Source organism: Drosophila ananassae, chromosome 2R (genome assembly GCF_017639315.1).
Source record: "Drosophila ananassae strain 14024-0371.13 chromosome 2R, ASM1763931v2, whole genome shotgun sequence".
NCBI lineage: Eukaryota > Metazoa > Arthropoda > Insecta > Diptera > Drosophilidae > Drosophila > Drosophila ananassae.
Window position 1 is genome coordinate 4,436,651 of NC_057928.1, and position 22,073 is coordinate 4,458,723.

General features: G+C 36.3%; 1 protein-coding gene and 1 long non-coding RNA gene across 2 annotated transcripts; both read left to right on the plus strand.

Moving 5' to 3' along the window:
- The first annotated feature begins 4,495 nt into the window (after window positions 1-4,495).
- LOC6506084 lies at window positions 4,496-6,070 on the plus strand. Its single transcript, XM_001958551.4, has 3 exons — window positions 4,496-4,784; window positions 4,839-5,006; window positions 5,065-6,070. The coding sequence occupies exons 1-3, from the start codon at window positions 4,587-4,589 to the stop codon at window positions 5,941-5,943; spliced, it is 1,245 nt and encodes a 414-aa protein (XP_001958587.2). The 5' UTR covers window positions 4,496-4,586; the 3' UTR covers window positions 5,944-6,070.
- A 3,533-nt stretch (window positions 6,071-9,603) lies between these two features.
- LOC123257063 lies at window positions 9,604-10,167 on the plus strand. Its single transcript, XR_006507000.1, has 2 exons — window positions 9,604-9,929; window positions 9,983-10,167. It is a non-coding gene; the product is annotated as an uncharacterized LOC123257063 (long non-coding RNA).
- The last annotated feature ends 11,906 nt before the right edge of the window (window positions 10,168-22,073 follow it).

Here is a 22,073-nt window from a genome sequence, read left to right on the forward strand (position 1 = left end):
CTCAAGATAGCTATGCCCTCGATAGCTATCTGCGCCGCTTACAAAACCTGTTACTTGGAGCCACTGCTCGATCGTTTTGATAGCACTGTTTGCCGCCATCTCAGCTTCCTCCCCATTCTTGGCTGCTACTAGCCGGTAGGTTTTGACCACCTTCATCAGAGTGTTGGCCACAATGAACTGCTCTAAGGCTGCCAGGGGTTTGCCCCAGTGTGTTAATGGCATGGCAGGGAAGATGAGGTATTACTTTTTAGAGCCACCCTACTATCTGGATCTGGTGATGGTGTCCTTGCCAATACTGGCAACCGATCCTAAGGCCTCCTCGACATACTCTTCCGAAATCCGTACTGGTTGTCCAAAAGCCCTCCTGCAACCTCGCAGCAATCAGGCCCTCAAACACTGATAGAAAAACGGCAACTAAATTTCCCTAATTTAATAAATTTCTTCAAATAACACTTGAATTCGGGGTGAAATAGGAACGATTGGGTTGTGGATAACACTTTGGGCGCAAGGAGGCTGTTCAAACATTATAGATAGATTTTCAAGTGATCGGCCTCTTCGAACGGATCGGTGAAAGATGCAATTAACTAAATGCTTTTTACAGCCCCAAACATCTTTAAAAATATCAAGGTTGTGCCATTTCCGATCATTCAGTTACATGGCAGCTATAGGATATTGTTGGCCGATCCTTATGAAATTTGGAAGATCGGATTAGGTTGCTCTGAATGAAATCCCATTCATCTAGTTAAAAAAACTACAAAGTTATGCCAATACAGATCATTCAGTTATGCCCGCCTGCAAACAAAAGACGGATGTATGCAAAGTTTCAAATCGATAGCTTTGATAGTGAAAGACTAGTTTGCGTAGAAACTGACAGACGGACATGCTTATATTGACTCAGGAGATGATTCTGATCCAGAATATATATACTTAATGGGATCGGTGATGTCTCCGTGCTCAAAATTGTAATACCTTCTGTAAGGGTTTAAAAATATTCTTTTTTGACACATGCAAGAAAAAATAAAATAATCTGACACTTTTATAGAAATTTTATTGATCGGATCAGTTGGCCACTAGTTGGTCTAGAAACTATAAATCTGACATTCACAGTGATTGGTGATATTATAATTTCTACTTTGGTGTAGTTTTTAAAAAAAGTGTCATTAGTTTACGACCAAGGGAGGGGGGAAGAGAGTATTAACGATAACTGATGGAACTAAAAATTAGGAACTAACGGAACTCTATTTTCAGTGAGCATTCCGTCCTCGTATAAAGGTGCCGAAATGCATTAGTGGTTTCAAATAGTTATTGCCCTATAATTATCCCTAACGTTAAAGATATGTACTTGTTCACGCGCTGCACGAGCTCTTTCTCTCAAAAACTTGCTAGACGAATGGGCTCTACATTCACTCACCTACGGATCAGTCACTGTCAATGAACACCTTCTAACCGGAGCGATTTAGCCTCCTTGTCCAATATGCGGGGAAAGCCTACCCATTGGGCACATCTTGGCCAAATGTCACAAATTTAAAAGCATTATGGCTTCTCACTTTGGTTCCCAAATTCTCTCAACTCTCCTGCACACTTCTTCTTAAGAAAACACGGTTAAACTCTTTAACAATTTAAATGAAACTAAATTCACAGTATAATAAGGCTTTAAGACATGATTTCGAGTCGAAGGCCCCATCAGCTTATTGTTCAATAAATAATTTGTCTAGTTTTATTACAAACTTCTTTTCTGCGCCCACATTTTCAACATACAATATTGGTCGTTTTAAACGTAGCTCTTCAAAAACCTGGCTTGTTTCCCTTTCATTAGTTCGCTGGTCTGCTAAGCTCTCTCACTGACCAAAGGGCACTGGTGATATAAGATACATACCATGGGTGCACTTTCACCTCACAATGCGATTGAAAATTGTTGTATAGTTCCACATGCTCTTACAGGTCACTGCCGCTGCCCGTATGTCAGCGGAAAGCCTCTTCTGAGGCTTCTGGCAAGCGTGGCGAGATGCCTAGGAGGCTCTTCACGAAGCAATAAGAATGCAGGGGGCGCACAGTGAAATTTTTTTTTGTTACCATAAGCAGCAAGTCGATCAGAGCGAGTCAGTGCTGATGGCCATATGTACATACATACATACATACATGTGTCTTTCAAAACGGTCCAGATCATGGAAGTTTCTTAGGAGGTAAATAGTGTTGATGGTAATTGATTAGGTTGCTGGATTTACTCGAAAGACGTTGCGTTAATTGGCAAAATTATAAACAACTGGACGCTTAAAAAAACTTATCAAAATGTACGGCCTTAGTTTTGTACACTTATTTTCAAAGTTGGGGCGCTTGGAAATCTACATCAAAAAACATTTCCTTCCCTTTGTGCAAAATACCTAATGCTAAATCCTAGCGCGTGTTTTCTAGGTCAATATTGCCTTTTCAACAAAATGGAAACAGCTTACTGGTGTGATTAAATAAGTTACATTTCCCTTTTTTATGCGTCTGATCATTTTGGCGCTGGTTCATTGTAACTGACAACTTGTACACTTGAAACTTTTCAGTAAAGTTTCTTTTCTGTTGTTGGTTGGCTCAAAGAGTTTGAGTGAATTCAAGTTGCACATCTCTTTTACGACCGCGACCGCCGTTGGTCCTGTGAATTTACATAGGATTCGGTTTATGGAGAGTGGACTTCAAAGTATTTTTGAGATTTGACACTGGGTTTAAACCGCATTTGAACCGCAGGTAATCTCTCCGCTCCTATGATGAACTATCATTGTGCTAGACTTTCTAGAAATAGGCAAAAGATGGTGTCAAGCTAATGTACGGTTATTATCTGCGTAGCGTCTATCTGCTTAATGGAGAGTGCATTTTTGGGTCGGGACTAGTGACCATTGTTGGCATTCCTGGCGGTCGTGAATTGTATTTCCCTTGTCATCCCCATTATAATGTTAGTTTGCAGTTGATGGGGCTATTGGTAATTACTTCATGTGTAGCTGGCAGAACAGAGTAGTGAATTGCAGGAATGTGGCCTTCTCATTAGCTATACAATGCGTTGCTATTTGAGTTAGGATGCGCTCATATATTGTAAAGTCATGGTTACTTTCAAGACAAATCTGCAAAAAATAAATTATTAATAAAAACAATCTTTATAAAAAAACCATCAACGTGCAAATCAAATACTTTTCTTTCGGTTTACGTTTTTTTTTTGTCAAAAATTATCCTGCCTAGAATGGGTACAATTGACTTTCCCATTACTTAACGATTAATTATTTCTCCCCAAAAGTATGATACGCTGTGTATAAAATATTCTTAGCTTTATAGTATTGAAATATTTCCCTACATCGTAATATTTTTTATTTTATACTGATTAACTTAAAAACAGGCTAAAAACCTAAATAAAACATATAGTTAAAATAGGAATTTTAGGGGAATGTGTCGGACACCACATAAGAAAAAAACTTGGGATGTGTAAAGCTATGTATGTAGAAAATATCGGTTATAAGTGGCAGATCAATAAACCAATTTTTCTTGTGAATTTTGGAAAAAAAATTTATTTTATTGCCGACCATTCAGTTTTATGGCAGAAACCGACAGAGGGATATTCCTTTTTTGCTAGAATTTATTTCTTTCTGATTAATAATATATTTTCTGGTTAAGAGTATTAATGCCTACTTTAAGGCTATTTTACACTTTTGACTATTGAACAAAATTTTGTTTATGGGAATTTTCTCTTTGTTATAACATCTGAAAGCATATGAAAAACTTACGCTTAACGTACAATTTACTCTACCATACCGTTATAGTCTCTCGGATATCAAAAGAAAAAAGTTGAAGGGTAGTCTTAATTAGCTGCTTGCAACACGTGCCATTTGAAAGTGTTTTTGTTAACTTAGGGGGTCCCAATTGCCACTTAAGATCCAATTTGGTTACACTGTTGTTGAACTTCAAGTGCTACAATTTACACGGCAATGGACTAAAATTTATTTCCATACTGTTCTATTTAAGGGTTTTTCTTGGATCCTCACATAAGAACGAAAAATTATACGATTCTGTAAAAATATTCTTCATAGGGATTACTCTCATTGTTCATCTGCATGATCTTTTGTCTGCCTTTTTGTGTATTTCAGGTCAAACTGACTGATAATGTAAGTAAATTATAAGTCGGAAAATCCAAAATCGACAAGTATATCCTAAAGCTGCTACATAACTGAACGGTTGAAAATGTTAAACCGTTTCGTTTTTGAACATTAAAAAGTTCCAGACCTTTTTCAAGACACGGTTTTTATATATTTAATTATTTGCCAAATTTGCCAAATTTCATAAGGATTGGCCGACTATATCCTATAGACGCCATATAACTGAACGACCGGAATTGGAACAACCTTCGCTGCACGGGTATATTAACTTCGGCTCCGCCCGAAGTTAGCTTTCCTTTCTTGTTTTACATTAATGTTATTTACATTATGGTCAGGAGAAATATGTTATGAATTATATTGTTATGAATATGTATTTCTAAATTTAAATCTCAGTAGTAGATAAGTTAAAATTCTCTGTGATTTGTTTAGTAGATACGAACGTATTTGTAAATTCATAGTAAAATGGAATTAGAGCGAGAGGAATCTTTTGATGATGCTTTCAGCGACATAAATGATGCGAATGAGGCAGAACCTAATAAATCTGATAGTCAGCTAACTCTTAAGTATGTTCGGAGTCAGGAATCTCTCAAAAGGTTTAGAAAAAAGTATACCTCTACTGATCTAAACTCAGACGCCATCCACTTTGAACTGTTGGTAGAGGTAAGTATTGACCTTAATAGTGATCAATGATACACTTTTTTAAATCCTTCACAGAAAGGTCTAATTGATGAAGATGATGAGAGCCCAGGAGGACACAAAGTGGGCGACCATTTAAGATCGATGGATGGCGGAGCCATTGCCGAAATTGTGAAGGAAATGCGAAATGAGTTCATGACCAGTTTAAGCTCGAAGGCCAAAAATCTCCAAGAAATTCTTATAAAGGTATAAAAGTTTACGTATTTGTATCAGGCCGACCATATAACAGACTGGGTTTTTACAGAATGGCATAATGGATCATCCAATAAATGAAAGCGTGCGTTTGGATGATTCTGGGGAGACCCACTTTATTAGGGTCTCGAAGGAGAATCAGTTAAAGGAGAATAGATTGCCAAAAGATTCTACTCGAGTGCTTTCTATAAAGGACACGACTTATCCTTTAATTAAAGGACATGCTCATCTCGTTGATCGAAAGACTATGATAGAAGACTCGCGCTCCATTATTACGGTAAAGCCGGATTCTTCAGGACTTAATTCTAATGTTAACACTGGTTATGAACATAGTGCCCTTCAGGCCACGGACAGTAGGCTGTCTGAAATGAACAAATTCACTGAATTTTCTATTAACCGGGAAAACGAGATGATGCAGTGGATCGACGAAATCAATTTATTTACAAGTGAAATGGAAAGAGACCCGGAAAACGTAAACTGGGGTCTGTTTCGGGCCAACTTGATTAAGATGCACAAGCATTATGTCACTCACGAACCAAAAAGTTTCAGCGCATTTCTAGAGCCACATAGCGAAATTCCATCTGTCGGTCTTACAGCTGACTTCGGAGGATCTTTGAAGGATCTAGGCAGTCGGGTTGAATGTATAAGAAGCAACATCCAAGGACTTGAATGTAAAATACTTACTTTGGATCACTGCTTTGAAAGATTTTGCGCTAAGCTAAGCCGCAGCTCTATTGCAAAGGGCAGGGTGGACCGAGACTTAAAGATACTAGCTATGTTGCGTGAGAGAATCGACCGAAGGTTAAGTCAAATGGAAATAGACTTCTGTAAGACCAAGAAGCAATTAATCTGTCAGGAGCAACCTGGACGTCTAGTCGTTGATAGTTTTAGCTTATCGAAGGAGCTAGTTTTGGCTCCCACACTTGATTAAATAGGAAGTCATAATGTCAAAAAGCAAATTCGGTTATTTAATGTAAAAAGTATAATCTGTTGCCAAAACGTTTTCAATTTTTTACTTGGTATAGGATACATTTCAATACATTTTCTTCCATTCTTAAGCAAGTTGCTTTTACTTCTATTTTAGTAATTTTTATTCACCGGTCACTCAGGTAAATATTAGAGTTGTCCAAATATAAATATTGGCCATTTTCGATATTTTGAAGCCAAACATTGGATATTAATATGAAAGCGTATACGCAACCAATCGAAAGATTATTTAAATTAGATAATTTTTTTTTCTAAGCATAAAAGCCCTTTAGATCGGCAGAAATTTGGGCGAAAGTGAAAAAATTTTGATTTTCTCGATTGAAGATGGTGCAGACATTTTCTACTCTTGAATATGCGTCTATTGACACCTCAACCTTCCCGATCCGATAGTTGTATCAAAAGTTTTTCAAGAAATAAGATTTTTACATCACTTCCAAAATTGCACAAATTTGTCTTGTTTGTCCTTTGTTTTGATTTTGTTTCAATTTCAATTCAAAAAGAAATAGGGGAGGTTCTTTCGCCTTTTAGTAGAGATTCTGAAAGAAGTTTCTGTTCTAATTTTTGTTATACCCTTGTAGAGGGTATTATAATTTTGGTCAAAACTGTGCAACCTATTCTATTCCAAGAATCTCAAGAAGAAAGTAGAGGAAAGTAGAAAGAACCCCGCCGAAAGGGGTAAAGTTTTTACACAGTATTTTTTGTATTTTATTTTTTTTCATATTTAAAACAATTTTTTTGTTGTTATTAAAAGGGCGCAACAGAAGTTTAAAATTACAAAAAGGATTCTAAGCGCATTTCAACTAAATTTCAACAAAAATTCAAACGATAAAATAAAAGTAGGCATATAAACTTTGACATTTTTATTTTTATTTATATTTGATTCTCGTAGTAGTTGGGTTTTGTTAAAGAGCGTGTTTTGAATAATTGAATTAAATTTTAGCAAATATATACTAGATACAATTTTTTAATAGTCACGATAATCATATTTTTAGCTTTAGAATAAGGATATGAAACGTTTAGAAACCGTTTTACAAAATTGAGGACCCTAAAGAAAATAAAAACAAGAAAGGAAAGCTAACTTCGGGCGGAGCCGAAGTTGATATACCCTTGCAGTTCAGTCGCAGTCCGCTAGGTGGCGCCACCCATCTTATTTTATTAGATATATAGCGGATCGTTTATAGTCGGCCGATCCTTATGAAAATTGGCAGATCAGATTGTTTTCCCCAAAATAGAATCTGTACCAAATCCCATCTTTCTAACTTAAAAAACACCAAAGTTATGCCAATTTCGATCGTTCTATGACAGCTATAGGATATAGTCGGCCGATCCTTATGAAATTTTGTACATAAGATATTTTGGTCAAACATAACATGTGTGGAAAGTCCCAACCCTCTAACTTAAAAAACACCAAAGTTATGGCATTTCCGATCAATCAGTTATATGGCAGCTATAGGATATAGTCGACCGATCCCGGCCGTTCCGACTTATATACTGCCTGCAAAGAAAAGAAGGATGTGTGCAAAGTTTCAACTCGATAGCTCTAAAACTGAGAGACTAGTTTGCGTAGAAACAGACAGACGGACAGACGGACATGCTCATATCGACTCAGGAGGTGATCCTGATCAAGAATATATATACTTTATAGGGTCGGAGATGTCTCCTTCACTGCGTTGCACACTTTTGACCAAAATTATAATACCCTCTGCAAGGGTATAATAAACCAAAAAATTTAAATAAAACAGCAAATAAACTTTGCTGTTTTTTAAGTTAGAAAGATGGGATTTGGTACAGATTCTATTTTGGGAAAAACAATCTGATTTGTCGAATTTCATAAGGATCGGTCGACTATATCCTATAGCTGCCATATAACTGATTGATCGGAAATGCCATAAATTTGGTGTTTTTTAAGTTAGAGGGTTGGGACTTTCCTCACATGTTATGTTTGACCAAAATATCTTATGTACAAAATTTCATAAGGATCGGCCGACTATATCCTATAGCTGTCATAGAACGATCGAAATTGGCATAACTTTGGTGTTTTTTAAATTAGAAATGGGATTAGAGATGGGATTTAGTACAGATTCTATTTTGGGAAAAACAATCTGATCTGCCAATTTTCATAAGGATCGGCCGACTATATACGATCTTCTATATATCTAATAATATAAGATGCGTGGCGCCACCTAGCGGACTGCGACTGAACTGCAAGGGTATATCAACTTCGGCTCCGCCCGAAGTTAGCTTTCCTTTCTTGTTTTTTATTGTTCTTATCATTCTCATCATTATCATTCTTAAGATATCGAAAGTGGTGCTGTTTTTTCGGTACTTTTGCGGTCTCTTTTAGTAAAAAAAACTCTTTTAGTATAGTTAAAAAAGAGTTTTTGTTTAGTAAGAATATCATACTTAATAAAAAAACATAGCTTGCAAATAACTGTCAACCGTTTTTTTGCTTACGCTCTGTTTGCGAGAGCAACCGAAACAAAGCATGCCGTTTCGGTTTCTCTCTGAGCAGCAGGCTTTGTTTTGTTTTGTTTCGGTTTTCTGTTGAACGAATTACGATGAGCAAATCATGAAACTCTCGTCTACTGAGCATCGTTCAATGACAGATTCGAGTGACGCTCTCCGAGAGAGACTCAGTAAAAGACCGATTGACTGAAAAAGTCAGTGCAAAAAGTCTTTTCAATAATTTGTTTTCGTTTCGCTGCACAGTGGTACATGGTACATGAAATTTTCACGAAAAAACTTCTTAAAATTTAAACGTGAATTTTTCCAATTTCAACCTAATATATTGATTATTTAAATTAAAAAACGAATAATTTTTTTTTTAATTCATTTATTTTGAGTTAAGCTTAACAACTAATACAGAATTTAAGTTTTTTGAATCTAGTGAACTACGCCGTTCGCTTAAAATAAAATGTAAAGCTGAAAATGCTCTTTCCACCGACACTTGAGTAGCCGGTGTGGCTAGTACTACTTGTGCCAGCGCACTCAAATGTGGCGATTTCAGCTTGACATTTTTAAAAAAATTCAATATATCGTCATTTAAAGGTAAGCGACGGTACATTTTGTCGAAGTTATCCACCTCAAAATATATTTTGACAAGTTGGTCCGAAACAGGCTCATCCTTTGCTTCTGGAACAGTCTGTACGACATCCAAAAATGCTGATAAAATTGGGTCAACAATTTCTTTAAATCCCTCGCTGTCCAAGAACATAAATGGCTTTCCATCTGTAGTGACAATTTTCACCAGTGAATTTATGATTGTGTCTTCACTAGTTTCAAATGAAATTTTTCTTTTCTTCACAACTTGAGTTTCGGTGACTTCTTCGCTGTCGCAGTCTTTGAATATTTCATTATGCTTCGATGTCAAATGGCGTTTTAAATTTGTAGAGTGAAATCCTGCTAATTTAACTTCGCACACTTTGCACACCGATTTGTTGTCCATTTTGTTAAAAATGAAAAATTGATGCACTTTTTTATTAATTTCTCGTCCCATTGTTAATAAATTTGATAAATCACTTTTCACACGAGAGAAATTAAAAAAGAAAATTGACAAGTTGAGCCCACTAAACTTCACATACACACATACAAGCACAAAAGACTTTTTGAATTGTCGAACGAAAGCAAAAAGTCCTACAATGAGCAGACTAAACGAAAACAGAATAAAGTGTGCTTTGACTGAGCGCGAGCAAAATTTTTATACGAGCAACTCAATCGGTTGCTCTCAGACTTTTTGCTCAAAGTCTCAGTGACAAACACTTATTTTGAGACCGCTCGAATCGGTTGACAGTTATTTGCAAGCTATGTAAAAAAATGTTGTTTGAATAAAATAGCAATACCAATAACATTTTATTTTAATAAAAATCGAAATGTGGTGAAATTGACATCAGCGATTAAAATTTGAAATTGAAATGATGTGTTATTCATCTGGTAAGGTATCATAGAAGTCTATGCGCCAAGTCTAATAGTTATATCTCTTATAGTATCTAAAACTTATCTTTCAAAAATAAAACAAGCCAGTATGGAAGCCAGAATCAGAACTTTTTTGAGAAACTCCTCGGCCGATTTTGCAGAACTTTTTTTTCCAGATGTAAATCCAGATGTTTTCAATTTTATTTATTAAATTGGCCCTGTTACATACATTGAAACAAATAAAACATACCGGGCATAAGTTTTCTTTTCTGAGCAGGGTAGTTTTTAGGCAACAAAATTTTGGATGGACGATTTGAATTGACACTTTAAAATGATCAGCAGTTTTTTGCAAGATTTGGGTTCGAATAAAACTAATTTCGCAAATTATTTTTTGTCTAATGTTCCTCATATTCCGGAAAAAGCAATAGAGTACATCGCAGAATTATACAATGGTGTACATTACTCTGTGAGGAAAGTGAAGATCAAAATGCTTTGTGTGGTTTTGCATTTAAAGGTCAAATTTAAAGGTAAGTAATAAAATATTTTTACCTAAAATTGCAGTCGGTTTCAAACCAATAAACTTCTGGTCATATGGGATAATCGGGTCATCAGGTCATACATACGTTTAAAAGATTTCTTTATATAAATAAAAAATAAAAATACATTTTTGCTGAATTTCTCTACTTGAAATACAACGCGTTGGGCAATTTGTTTCAGACTTAACAGGATTAGTACGATTCCTAGTCGATGTTAACTTGTTTCTTCGGACGGTACTCTAACTAGACACTATTTATCATTGCAGGTTGAAGCAGAAAAACTAGATTACTAAGCCGTGAAACGGCACGCTAATCTAGTAGCTGCTAAAGTTTAGCTTTCTGAGTATTTCATGTTGGAAGCAGCATTCTGCAATCAGATATTTTAAAACAAACTTTCATAATGGAGTTTGCAAAAAACTTATTGGATATTTCAGTGAAGTTTTCAGAATTCAAAGAATATATATTCTTATTATTATAATAATCGTGTTTAATGTAGTAAAAAATCGTAAATTAACTTTTAAGCGAAACCACTCTTTTGGAGGCACTTGAAATATTACATTCTTTAAGCTTTTACTCTCCAATAGAAACCGATTACGAACTGATGTACTATATGATCGAAATCTATATACTTTACGGGGTCGAGGATGATTCCTTCTTCCTGTTAAAAAAAAATTAAATACAATATAAGAGTGTTTAACTCATGTTGCAGATGATTACATTCGTTGAATGTATTTCAGTAGCCACACGGAATGCATATTAAGGGTTGTGTATCGATAATTGGCAATCGGCTGATTACAACCCATTGGGCATGCAGTCCATCCGCTTTCGAAACCATTGCCACTGAAAAGAAAAGCGACCCCATCTTCGCACAAGGGTTATGAGATGCAGCAGCATGCAGTTTTCCACATCATTAGGCACTAAGATATACCCAATGGATTAGGTGTACTGATTGAGGTTCAGGTAGGATGGGTTCCCGGCTTCAGGTCTAGGAATAAGCATTGCGTTATTTAGAAGCGAGATCTCTTTTGCTTCTTCCTTGTGTTCCAACCATGGCAATAAATGTGCAATTGTGGTAGAAAGGAATGACATGAGGTATAAAGAAAGAGGCTTGTAGAGGCCGAACGGCTTTGTTTCCGTGTACATTTGCATTTTTTATGTTTACTTCCCGAATGCATACATATGTATGTATGTACGAGTATGTGATGTACACACTATCCATCTCGCTCTCTGAGTGCGTCGTCGAAAATCGATAGCTTCCAAATTTTAAATGTACTTACCATGTTTTTTGGATATTTGTTGCTTTGTTCCCAGATGAATAGAATCAGGCATTTATAGTCTTTTTTTCTAAAAATATTTGATTTTCGATAATATTGTCAACATAGACATATTTATATTATACGTACATACTACGAACGATTTTATTATTTAATTATGAGTTCCATTTACAATGTACAGGCAAAAATTTGATTATCGGGGGGATATAACTAGGTCTTGGATATATTGATTATGATTATAATCTGTGGTCATAGTCATATAATTTTCTTAAAATCATACCTATTTAAGAATTAGAAGAATGTTTTTGCTCTAGGTAAAAGAAAAATAGCGCTACAAATTGTATACAAATATAATAACGTTTAAATATTTCTGTTCCTTTTTCTTAGCTCTACTGGTGTCAATAGAAAACAACAAATACATAATTTATGTACTAAAAAAGATAGAAGTAATGACGCGGCCTACATAAATATGGTATATTAAAAATACAGTAAAATTAGATTAATATTATCTTTTAGGTGTATTGCGTATGATGGAACTATTTTTGTTCTGGACTTTGGTTAGGGGAGCTTAATACATAAAAATACATAATATATATAAACACCTATTTGAGTCACATGAAATAAATTTTAATAGGATACTCGTACCAATCGCAGCGAACTGTCATATAAGTAGTATTGGCTTAATCTGATTGAATTCGAGCTTTTCGTGCTTTGACTTTAACTACATGTGGGACGTCAATATTTTATAATCCAATTACCCAGTCGCATTATCCATTAGCTATCATTCAGAGTTCATCGAAAGGCAATGCGATTAAAACCAATTTATTGTACGGCCGGCTGTACCCCTAGCGAAAGAAATGGAAATAGGCGCTCCCGAGTTACGAACAATTAATTGAATATAACTTTTAATTATAAAAAGTATAAAAAATACTTAAACAAAGAACACAGTGGCGGTCTGGATGCAAGCCAGAAACCACATTGCATAAACACTATCACCCATATACATAGGTATTACATAAATGAGTGCATCGTGCCCATGTACGGGGTGGGCATATGCAGCACCCTGCGAGCTGCATGTTTCAGGTTTTCAGTGTCTGTCCACCTTACCACTGCAGGCCCAAAGTTGCACAATATCTGCCTACGGCTGGCCCCGTTGCCCATCTTTCCATGTTGGACGACTGGTGTTTTATCCCTGGAATGACCATCTCTCTCTCACTCCCGCCGTTGTCGGGGCATTAATGAAAATTTCGTACATCGAATTCGCATCATTAAAAAAGAAACCAAAAAACTACCATATGTAAAATAACGGGGAAACATTTTAAGGGATGCAAATTGTATGGGAAATAAAAACATTTGAAAATGTTATGTAAAAATCAATCGGGTTTTTTCTCATTTTTTGCAGAGAACAGAATGCAAGTACATAAAGCGATTCAAGCTGCAGGAGGTGCACTTTTATGTTGGGCCACTAATATAAATTTTTGTTTCATTGCATGTTGCATTATGCAGATGAACAACGACGGAATGATTTAAAAACACAAATACACACATATATAAGATATGTCAACAAAATAGTAAAAATACTTTAAACTTTGATCAGCAAACTAAAGCTCCTCAATGTTGGTTTGGATGTAGATTATCATAGAAAGGCAGTGGTCTCTTTTGATTAAAACTCTTTTGATTATCCAAATTGGCGATAGGGGGGACATTGGTAGCACCAAACAAAATATGTTTAAATACACAGATTCAGCTCCAAAATACCCGTCGATTGGTACCTCAACCATCCCGATACAAATTCCTTTTTTATTTTTCAAGAATTTCCCGAATGAAAAAGTTGTCAAATTTATCTCCGAAAAAAAGCCCTGTCCGCGTTTGCCTAATTTTGATATCCTTGCAGAGGGTAATTTTGGTCAAAAGTGTGCAACGCAGTGAAGGAGACATCTCCGACCCTATAAAGTATATATGTATGCATGCTCTTCATCAGGATCTCCTCTTGAGTCCATATGTCTGTCTCTCTGTGTCTACACAAACTAGTCTCTCAGTTTTAAAGCTATCGAGTTGAAACCTTGTACACATCCTTTTTTTTCCTTTTGCAGGTAGTATATAAGTCGGAACGGGATCGGTCGACTATATCCTATAGCTGCCATATAACTGATTGATTGGAAATGCCAAAACTTAAGTGTTTTTTAGGTTAAAGGTTTAGGACTTTCCACACATGTTATATTTGGCCAAAATATGTTATGAACAAAATTTCATAAGGATCGGCCGTCTATATCCTTTTGCTGTCGTAGAACGATTGGAATTGGTATTACTTTGTTATTTTTAAGTTACAAAGATGGGACTTGGTGGAGATTCTATTTTGGACAAAAAATCTTGAAAATGCCAAATTTCAAAGGGATTGGCCGACTATATCCTATAGCTGCCATATAACTGAACGATCGGAATTGGCATAACTTTGGTGTTTTTAAAGGTAGAATGACGGGACTTTCTACGGATTCCCTTTTGGGCAATCGAATCAGATCAGATCAAATTTCATAAGGATCGGTCAACTATATCCTATAGACGCCATATAAATGAACGATCGGAAATGGAACAACTGCAAGGGTATATGAACTTCGGCATCGCCCGAAGATAACTTTTCTTTCTTGTTTTAAATTAAGGTTACCTACAACCAATGCACCTAACTTCATATGCTACACTTCGTTTGAAACGTTTTAAGATCAAATGTCTAAATCGTAAGAAGAAAAAAGAATATCCAAAAAGAAGATAAACTCATCCAAAAAGACATCGTGGAGATTAAAGTGATAAATCAAAGCGATTGCAAACGCAAGATCTGCAAAGATCGGTGGAAGGACCTCAATATTAACAAGGAATCACTAGCTCCCATAGAGACTGCTCAAGGGAAGCTAAGATTCTGTTTTAGCTCTGTCACCGGCATTTAGATTGGACTCCAGTGGTGATACCACTGGAAGTGCAGATCCAAGAGGAACTGGCCTCCGAAATCGAAGCTTTAAATGCTAAGGAGCAGCAAGTCAACGACGAATGTCGACGACATCTCCGACGACAAGGAGGCTAATGTCACAATGGTGGAAGGGCATATTGGAGATATCCAACGGATCCTAAAGATAAACCACCAACATTGGTAAGGTAGTCTCGACTGCACTTCTGCTCCACATGGCTGAAAATGGAACCGATATCGTCCTAGTCCAGGAACCTTGAGTAGTAGGGTAGTAGGTTTATGGTCTAGCGACCAAGGAATATAAGCTGCTAGGAGCTTACCTCGGATATTCTTTTTAATAATTTAAAGCCAAAAGTATTTCAAAACCACAGGAAAACAGACTGGTCAAAATATATTATATTAAACTGCCCTCGAATAGTATCATATCAGCATCACCGTCAGTTGGTGGTTATCGCCAAACCGTGGAAAGTCTCAAGATTCTGGTGCAACAATTCACTCAAATCTGCAATAATGCCCTGAAACTGAAATGCCCAAAACCAAATCAAAAAGGAACAAAAAGCGCATGGTGGTCGACACAGCTAACAACCCTCCTAATAGCATGCAGAACCTTATTTATCAGGTCGAAAGCCGGTACGAGGGAGACCTCTGGACCGACTGCAAGGCTTGGGAAAATCCCAAGTAATACCTACCATAGGCTATCTTCTATATAGTGTCTTCTATATCTATAGTGGCTATGGGCTATGGCGTATAAACGGGTGGATCTCAGAGATTATAAAAAACAGAGCGATATAATCACAGGCCAACAGCAAAAAATCTCAATGCTTAAGTTCACCTGCTTCATATCCTTTAGGCTTCCCTGAAACTAAAAACCGGAACAAACATGGGTTCCATCGCCCACAGTTTCCGCGGTACACCTAAGAAAAAAAAAATATCTAATTTTACCATATATTGAGCTATGTAGCCCGTGTATTTGCGTTGATCATGATTGTTTCCATAGAATTAAAAAATGGCATCTAGCAGCACCATAATGGTACTATATCTTTGGAATACTCATCCAAAGTTGAAAACTCAGATTTTTTTGTGCTTCTATAATATTTTTTTAAACATTTTCCTTTTGTCTTTTTTAAATCAGCAGATTATACCATGTTTTTATTTTGGATTTAGGAGAAAACTCGAAAAAATTGTATTGCATTTTTATACCCTTGCAGAGGGTATTATAATTTTGGTCAAAAGTGTGCAACGCAGTGAAGGAGACATCTCCGACCCTATAAAGTATATATATTCTTGATCAGGATCACCTCCTGAGTCGATATAAGCATGTCCGTCTGTCCGTCTGTCCGTCTGTCCGTCTGTCCGTCTGTCTGTCTGTCTGTCTGTCCGTCTGTCTGTCTGTCCGTCTGTCTGTCTGTTTCTACGCAAACTAGTCTCTCAGTTTTAAAGCTATCGAGTTGAAACTTTGCACACACCCTTCTTTCCTTTGCAGGTAGTACATAAGTCGGAACGGCCGGGATCGGTCGACTATATCCTATAGCTGCCATATAACTGATTGATCGGAAATGGCATAACTTCGTTGTTTTTCAAGTTAGAAGGTTGGGACTTTCTATGGATTCTTATTTGGTCCAACTTATACGATCTGCCAAATTTCATAAAGATCGGTCGACTATATCCTATAGCTGCCATATAACTGATTGATCGGAAATGGCATAACTTCGTTGTTTTTCAAGTTAGAAGGATGGGATTTTCAATGTATGCTTCTTTGGTCAAAATAATTCGATATGCCAAATTTCATAAGGATCGGCCGACTATATACGATCCGCTGTATATCTAATAATATAGATGCGTGGCGCCACCTATCGGACTGCGACTGAACTGCAAGGGTATATAAACTTCGGCTCCGCCCGAAGTTAGCTTTCCTTTCTTGTTTATAGGAGTTTTTAATCTTATATTTTTAAAAAGTCATGGCCATGATCCCCCGCCCCCAAAAATGATATCTTCATGAAGCGAAATCTAAAAAGCTTTTTTTACAAATCAAAATTCAGACAAATCGGATCTTTAAGAAAAGTTATAGAAATCTCATTCCACAATAGTATGCAATACAACATTTTTTTTGGTACATATTACTTATAAAGGTTAATAAAAGTTTGGGTGCAAAAGATTAGGTAACGGGTATCGTTTAGTCGGGAAACTCGACTATATCCGCAAATTGTGCAATCTTTTAATACATTTTTAAAAACTTTAAAAAATTTTATACAATTAATCTTTAAAGTAAAACAAATAAAATCTTTTAAGACAATTTTGAAAATAAAATTTTTTTGGTAAGACAGATTTTTTTGTATTACGGTGATTGGATTGGATAAAATGTGATGAAAGAAAAACCATTTTGTTTGGTGAGTCTAATTGGGCTCCACTATCCCCAATTTAATGATTTTTCCCGAAACGACTTTTTTTTTGAGAATGTTTTGGATACCTATGTATACCAATTAAGGTATACTAATACCTTTCGATGGGTGTACTTATACAGAAAGGACGCCGACGGCGTGAAAAATTTTAATTCTTCGGATATGTGTATTTAGTAGCCACCTGCCGCATACAACGGAGTTGTATATGTGTTGATGTGGCACGTCCCTCAATTTCAATTCTCTACTCCATAATTATGCATCCATATTCGCCTGATGTAAAAAAATAGACTCGATTATGTAATTTTAAAAGTATAATAGAATTTGGCATAAACAAATATTATATATGGGCCCACTTTAAGAATAATCTTTGATTTTACATGTACATATGTATGTACATACATGCCAAAAAATATATTCCTTAGATAAGTAAGGTAGGGAAGGTGTTCTTTTTCTGCTTATATTGATGATCTCCTAATACAATCGATATAAACAAAAATAGAATTTATAAAAGGACTTGAATTTCTGCAGTAATAAGGCTGCTAATTATTAACGGGCTCATACAAAACTCCAGCCCCGACCCACTTTTGTGAATTGAAGCTGACTGCATCGGCTGGGGACGGCTCTCATAATGAGTTTTTTCTGTTTACGGATGAAGCTGGAACTGTTGTTGCTGAGGCAGCACCAAATGCGCCAGAGTCGTGTCGGGGAAATTTCAGTTTCGAAAATGCTTTGTCAACAGCAACACATATTTAAAAATTTCGGTTTAGCCGCATAAATTTTATTTTTCTCATTTATTCAATACAATATCTTTGGATCTTCTTTCGAAAATTTGTTGAAATTATTTTGTCTATCTATGTAAAACATGTACGACAGACCACAAAAAATTGAGTGAGTGGATTATATTTATTTGATAAGAGTCCTACCCGATTACTCTATGCCTAATTATGTTCGGTTTAGTATAAACATATGTTTGTACATTCATCTATAAATATACATATGTACAAGCAGAGATACTAGGTGTGTGTTGGATCGAAAGTGTGATGTACGACTCGATGTAAACTATACAAATATTATCCCTATTACAACCCTAAGCCATGGGAGCGACGCCCCTTATCCCCACACCTTTCTCAATTACGCTGGCGTCGATACAATGGACGCTGTTTTTGCGACTGCAGCTTTGTGATTTTTATGCCTCTGGTTAGCTGCTCAGCTCGATGAATCTGATTAACAAAATTAGTTTAGAAAACTCCGCACACGCGTTCGAAAGAAATATAAATTTGAGCTCGATTTTTCGCTAAAAATGTTGAATTATTAATTAATTAAATGTAAATGTATAGTAAAACATTAAATTTCACGGTTTTCATAGTTAACCAATCGAATTAAAATAACTAATTTTCCATAGTTTTCCGTAAATTTTTATACTATGTATAACGGAAGGTATATGTAGGTCCACCCCACACAATACCTATGCATAGTTACTAAAAATTTCATTTAAAAAAGTGCCAGAAACTGTCTTATTATTCATAAAAAAAAAATACTATAAATCAATGTGAAAATGCATGTAAGTGTGTTTTTTAACTTTGTCGTAATCAAAAGACATATAACGAGATAAATTGAAAACACTTCAACTTTATAGACCAACTTCTCGAACAGTATTTCGCTACGACTTCCAGCATCCCTTCGGTTCGCTTTAATTTTCATTAGAAGTGTGTGTGTAATTGTTCGCTAGAGTTTCCCGACCTCGAAAAAGTTTTGTTAACCATTTTGTGATCTATTTCCCAGCACGGTTAGTTTTGTGGCGACCGAAGAGGGGTTTTGGCATCGGGCGACAGTCGGGCGTTTGGGTTTCTGTGTCGCGAAGTCGAGATTCCCAACGTGACGAAGAATGTTCTTGAATGAAAGTCAAAGTAAAAACGGCAAAACAACAAAATCCTAAACAAAAACAAAATACAAAACCGTGAACAAGGCCGGTGGGCGGGGAGGTGCAGGAGCGGAAACTAGAAAACGAGACGGAGAGCGCCGGAATATGATAACGCCCATAGAGCCGGGTGCAAGAGGCAAGTGTGAACCAGGGGCCTGTCGCTCGGAAAAACAAACAAGAAGCGGGATCCACTATTCAAAGAGAAAAGCAAAGACCCCCGACGCCGGACTCCGGGCACTGAACACCGCAGTGAATGCAGCGCCGATGCATGAGTCAAAGGGGAGAGTGAAAGCGATTGGGGTGGGCTCCGTCGGACCGCTCAGGTGCGTTGCGGGTTGAATGCACGCAGTGCGGAAATGGTGGAGCAGCACACGACAAGTCTTTTCTGTTGCACTGGCCGTCACTCTCTCGCTTGCTTCCCAAACTTTGACTCTCTGCATATTTTGGCGCATGCTCTGAAGCTCTCGCGAAACGCTCACATATGTACATGTGTACTTACATATATAGATGCAGCAAGGGTCTAGGTGGGGGATCGCATGTAATGCAACGGGTATTCGAGGGCGGGTTGGTGGATTTATTTATTTATTTCGATTCATTTCCGCTTTTGTGCGAGACTAAATGAAAACTCATTTCCCTTTGATATTTTTCTCTTGCCACTTTTTCACTTTTTCTCGGACACTGGGAGAATGAGATAGACATATGTACATACATACATATGTATGTAAGCTGGCCCCAAAAGAGTGAAAGGAAAAAGCCTCTTCATCCCGCTCTCTCTTTCTCTTTCTCTAGGGGGCTGATTTTGGGTGCTTCTGATTTTGTGGCTGCTACTGCGCGATAATGAAAAAGTGTAATGCACCAAAAAGTGACATAAGGCTGTAAATTAAATGAAAACAACAACAACGAGCTTAAGCTCTAATATGGAGGTTTGTATGTAAGTAAATACATATGTATGTATGTATGTATTGATGGACCTGCATACATAAAAAAAGCTTCTCTGTATAGGAAGCAAAAATCTATGGAAATATGTATATAGCTATGTACATACATAAGTACATACACCCAAGTGTATATAAATACATATGTATTTGCCTGTATAATCTGTTATTTACAGTTATCTGCATATTCCACACGAGAATCAGCTACTGACAGGGTTCATGGGTGGTAAAACTCGTGGTGCAGCGCTTGATTTACCCCCAACCAATTTAACCGTAAATGTACACATATAAATATTTACATACATACATACATCCTGTACATCAAATTTCGGGCTAATTCTGAATTACCATTATGATCCTCTACCTATGCCTTTTTCCACTAAACTAAATCCCTCTTAAATCAAAATTCAAAAAGTGACTTCCTTCAAAGTTTTTCACGTACCATCTCAAGTCGATCATCTTGAAACTGAGACTATTTCTTCTAGAAAGTTATAAAAGGAAAATTATTTTTACAGGCGCTTGTGCTAAAACATATGTATATGTTTGTATGTATGTACTTACAAATGTAAGAAGGGGCGCCTTGGAGCCTAACACTAGCGTAGATAGGGGGGGGGGGGGGGGGGGGGGGTCAGGGGGATCAATCCCCCCCTTGGGTCTGAGTATTATAAGATGATATAATCTCAAAATTGAAAAACAAACAAATTTTTACGCGATGACTGTGCAGTACAGCATTATTATTATTATTATCGCAGATTGCGGATTATTATCGCAGTGTAAAATAAAACTTAAAAAAAAACAGGATATTATTCTGAGTCATATTCCCCCCCCATATCAAAAAGCTATCTACGCCACTGGAGCCTAATCATTTTCATTTTGATTAGGCTCCAAGGTAATACTCATATTACATACATACATACATATACATACATACATATACATATGTATGTACATCAGATCGGAAGTATACCGGAAATATTGAAAGTGACGAAGGTTACCTGTATCCTTCATCACTTCTGTATCAGACCAAAATTATGAAAAAAGTCCCAACCCATTTCCGATGGTTCAATTATATCGCAGCTGAAGGATATAGTGACCGGTCCAAGCCAGAAAAGGATGTTGCTTAGGGTGAGTCAAAGGATGTTTTTTAAGTCGATATGCTAAAGGCTGGAAGTGTAATTCGCGTCGAAACAGACAGGCAACACAATCAAGAAGGATTACAAATTGGATCAAATTAAATTTTTCCTTTTATAACAAAATAAAAAAATAAACGATATTAACGTTTATCTATGTATATACCCTATACATAATAGATGTATAGGGAATAATTTTGACCCTATTATTTTGACTAAGAGGTGGTATTCTCGCAAGAATTTGTATAGTGTTTTGATTTCATTAAAATTAAATAGATAAATTAGAATTAAAATATGTATATGTAAAATGTATTTAATTATGTACATATGGGTATGGGTAATTCTCTGTTTTATTCCCGTGCAGAGGGTATTATAATTTTGGTTCATATAACCATATGTTATTGCTTTTTTCTATTGAAAATAATGAAAAGATCATTATTTGCAGGCCCAAATAATTTAAATTATTTTACACGCTTTTGTTCTAATTTGTAACGGTACGTCGGGAGCGTTGCAAAATTTCCATGAATATACAAACAAACAGATACATGTATGTATGTTAATTACCTTTTAACTGAACAAGTTTTCCACTGTTTCCGAATTTGTTTTCGTCTTTGAAAAAATTGTGGTATGGAGACTGAAAAAACGTAATTTTTCCCAGGGAAATACATACATAAATATAAAACTGTAAAATTTGGTTTTAAATTTTATAGGCCAATATTTCCACAAAAACAATTGAGAAAAATGTGTTATGAAACCATTGTAATATGAACATTTGGAAATTCCTTCATAAGAAAACTGCACTGTTCGATATGCTCTTCTCGCTGCTAAACTAATGTGTATGAGTTTTATTTCTCTCGTTGCTTTTTGCCGGCACATTCAAAATATGCTGGCTGAAGACCGGCTGAAATTTACATTGCCAAAGTCGATAAAGTCGCAAAAAGCAACATCAAGACAGAAACCGGCTTGCCAGCTTGCACACACACTAGCAGGCGAACGAACAAAACTCACCCA

Coding starts and splice junctions, on each gene's coding strand:
- LOC6506084 (XM_001958551.4), top strand. CDS start 4,587: ATGGAATTAGAGCGAGAGGAATCTTTTGATGATGCTTTCAGCGACATA. Junction 4,785..4,838: donor ACTTTGAACTGTTGGTAGAG/GTAAGTATTGAC, acceptor AATCCTTCACAG/AAAGGTCTAATTGATGAAGA. Junction 5,007..5,064: donor TCCAAGAAATTCTTATAAAG/GTATAAAAGTTT, acceptor GGGTTTTTACAG/AATGGCATAATGGATCATCC.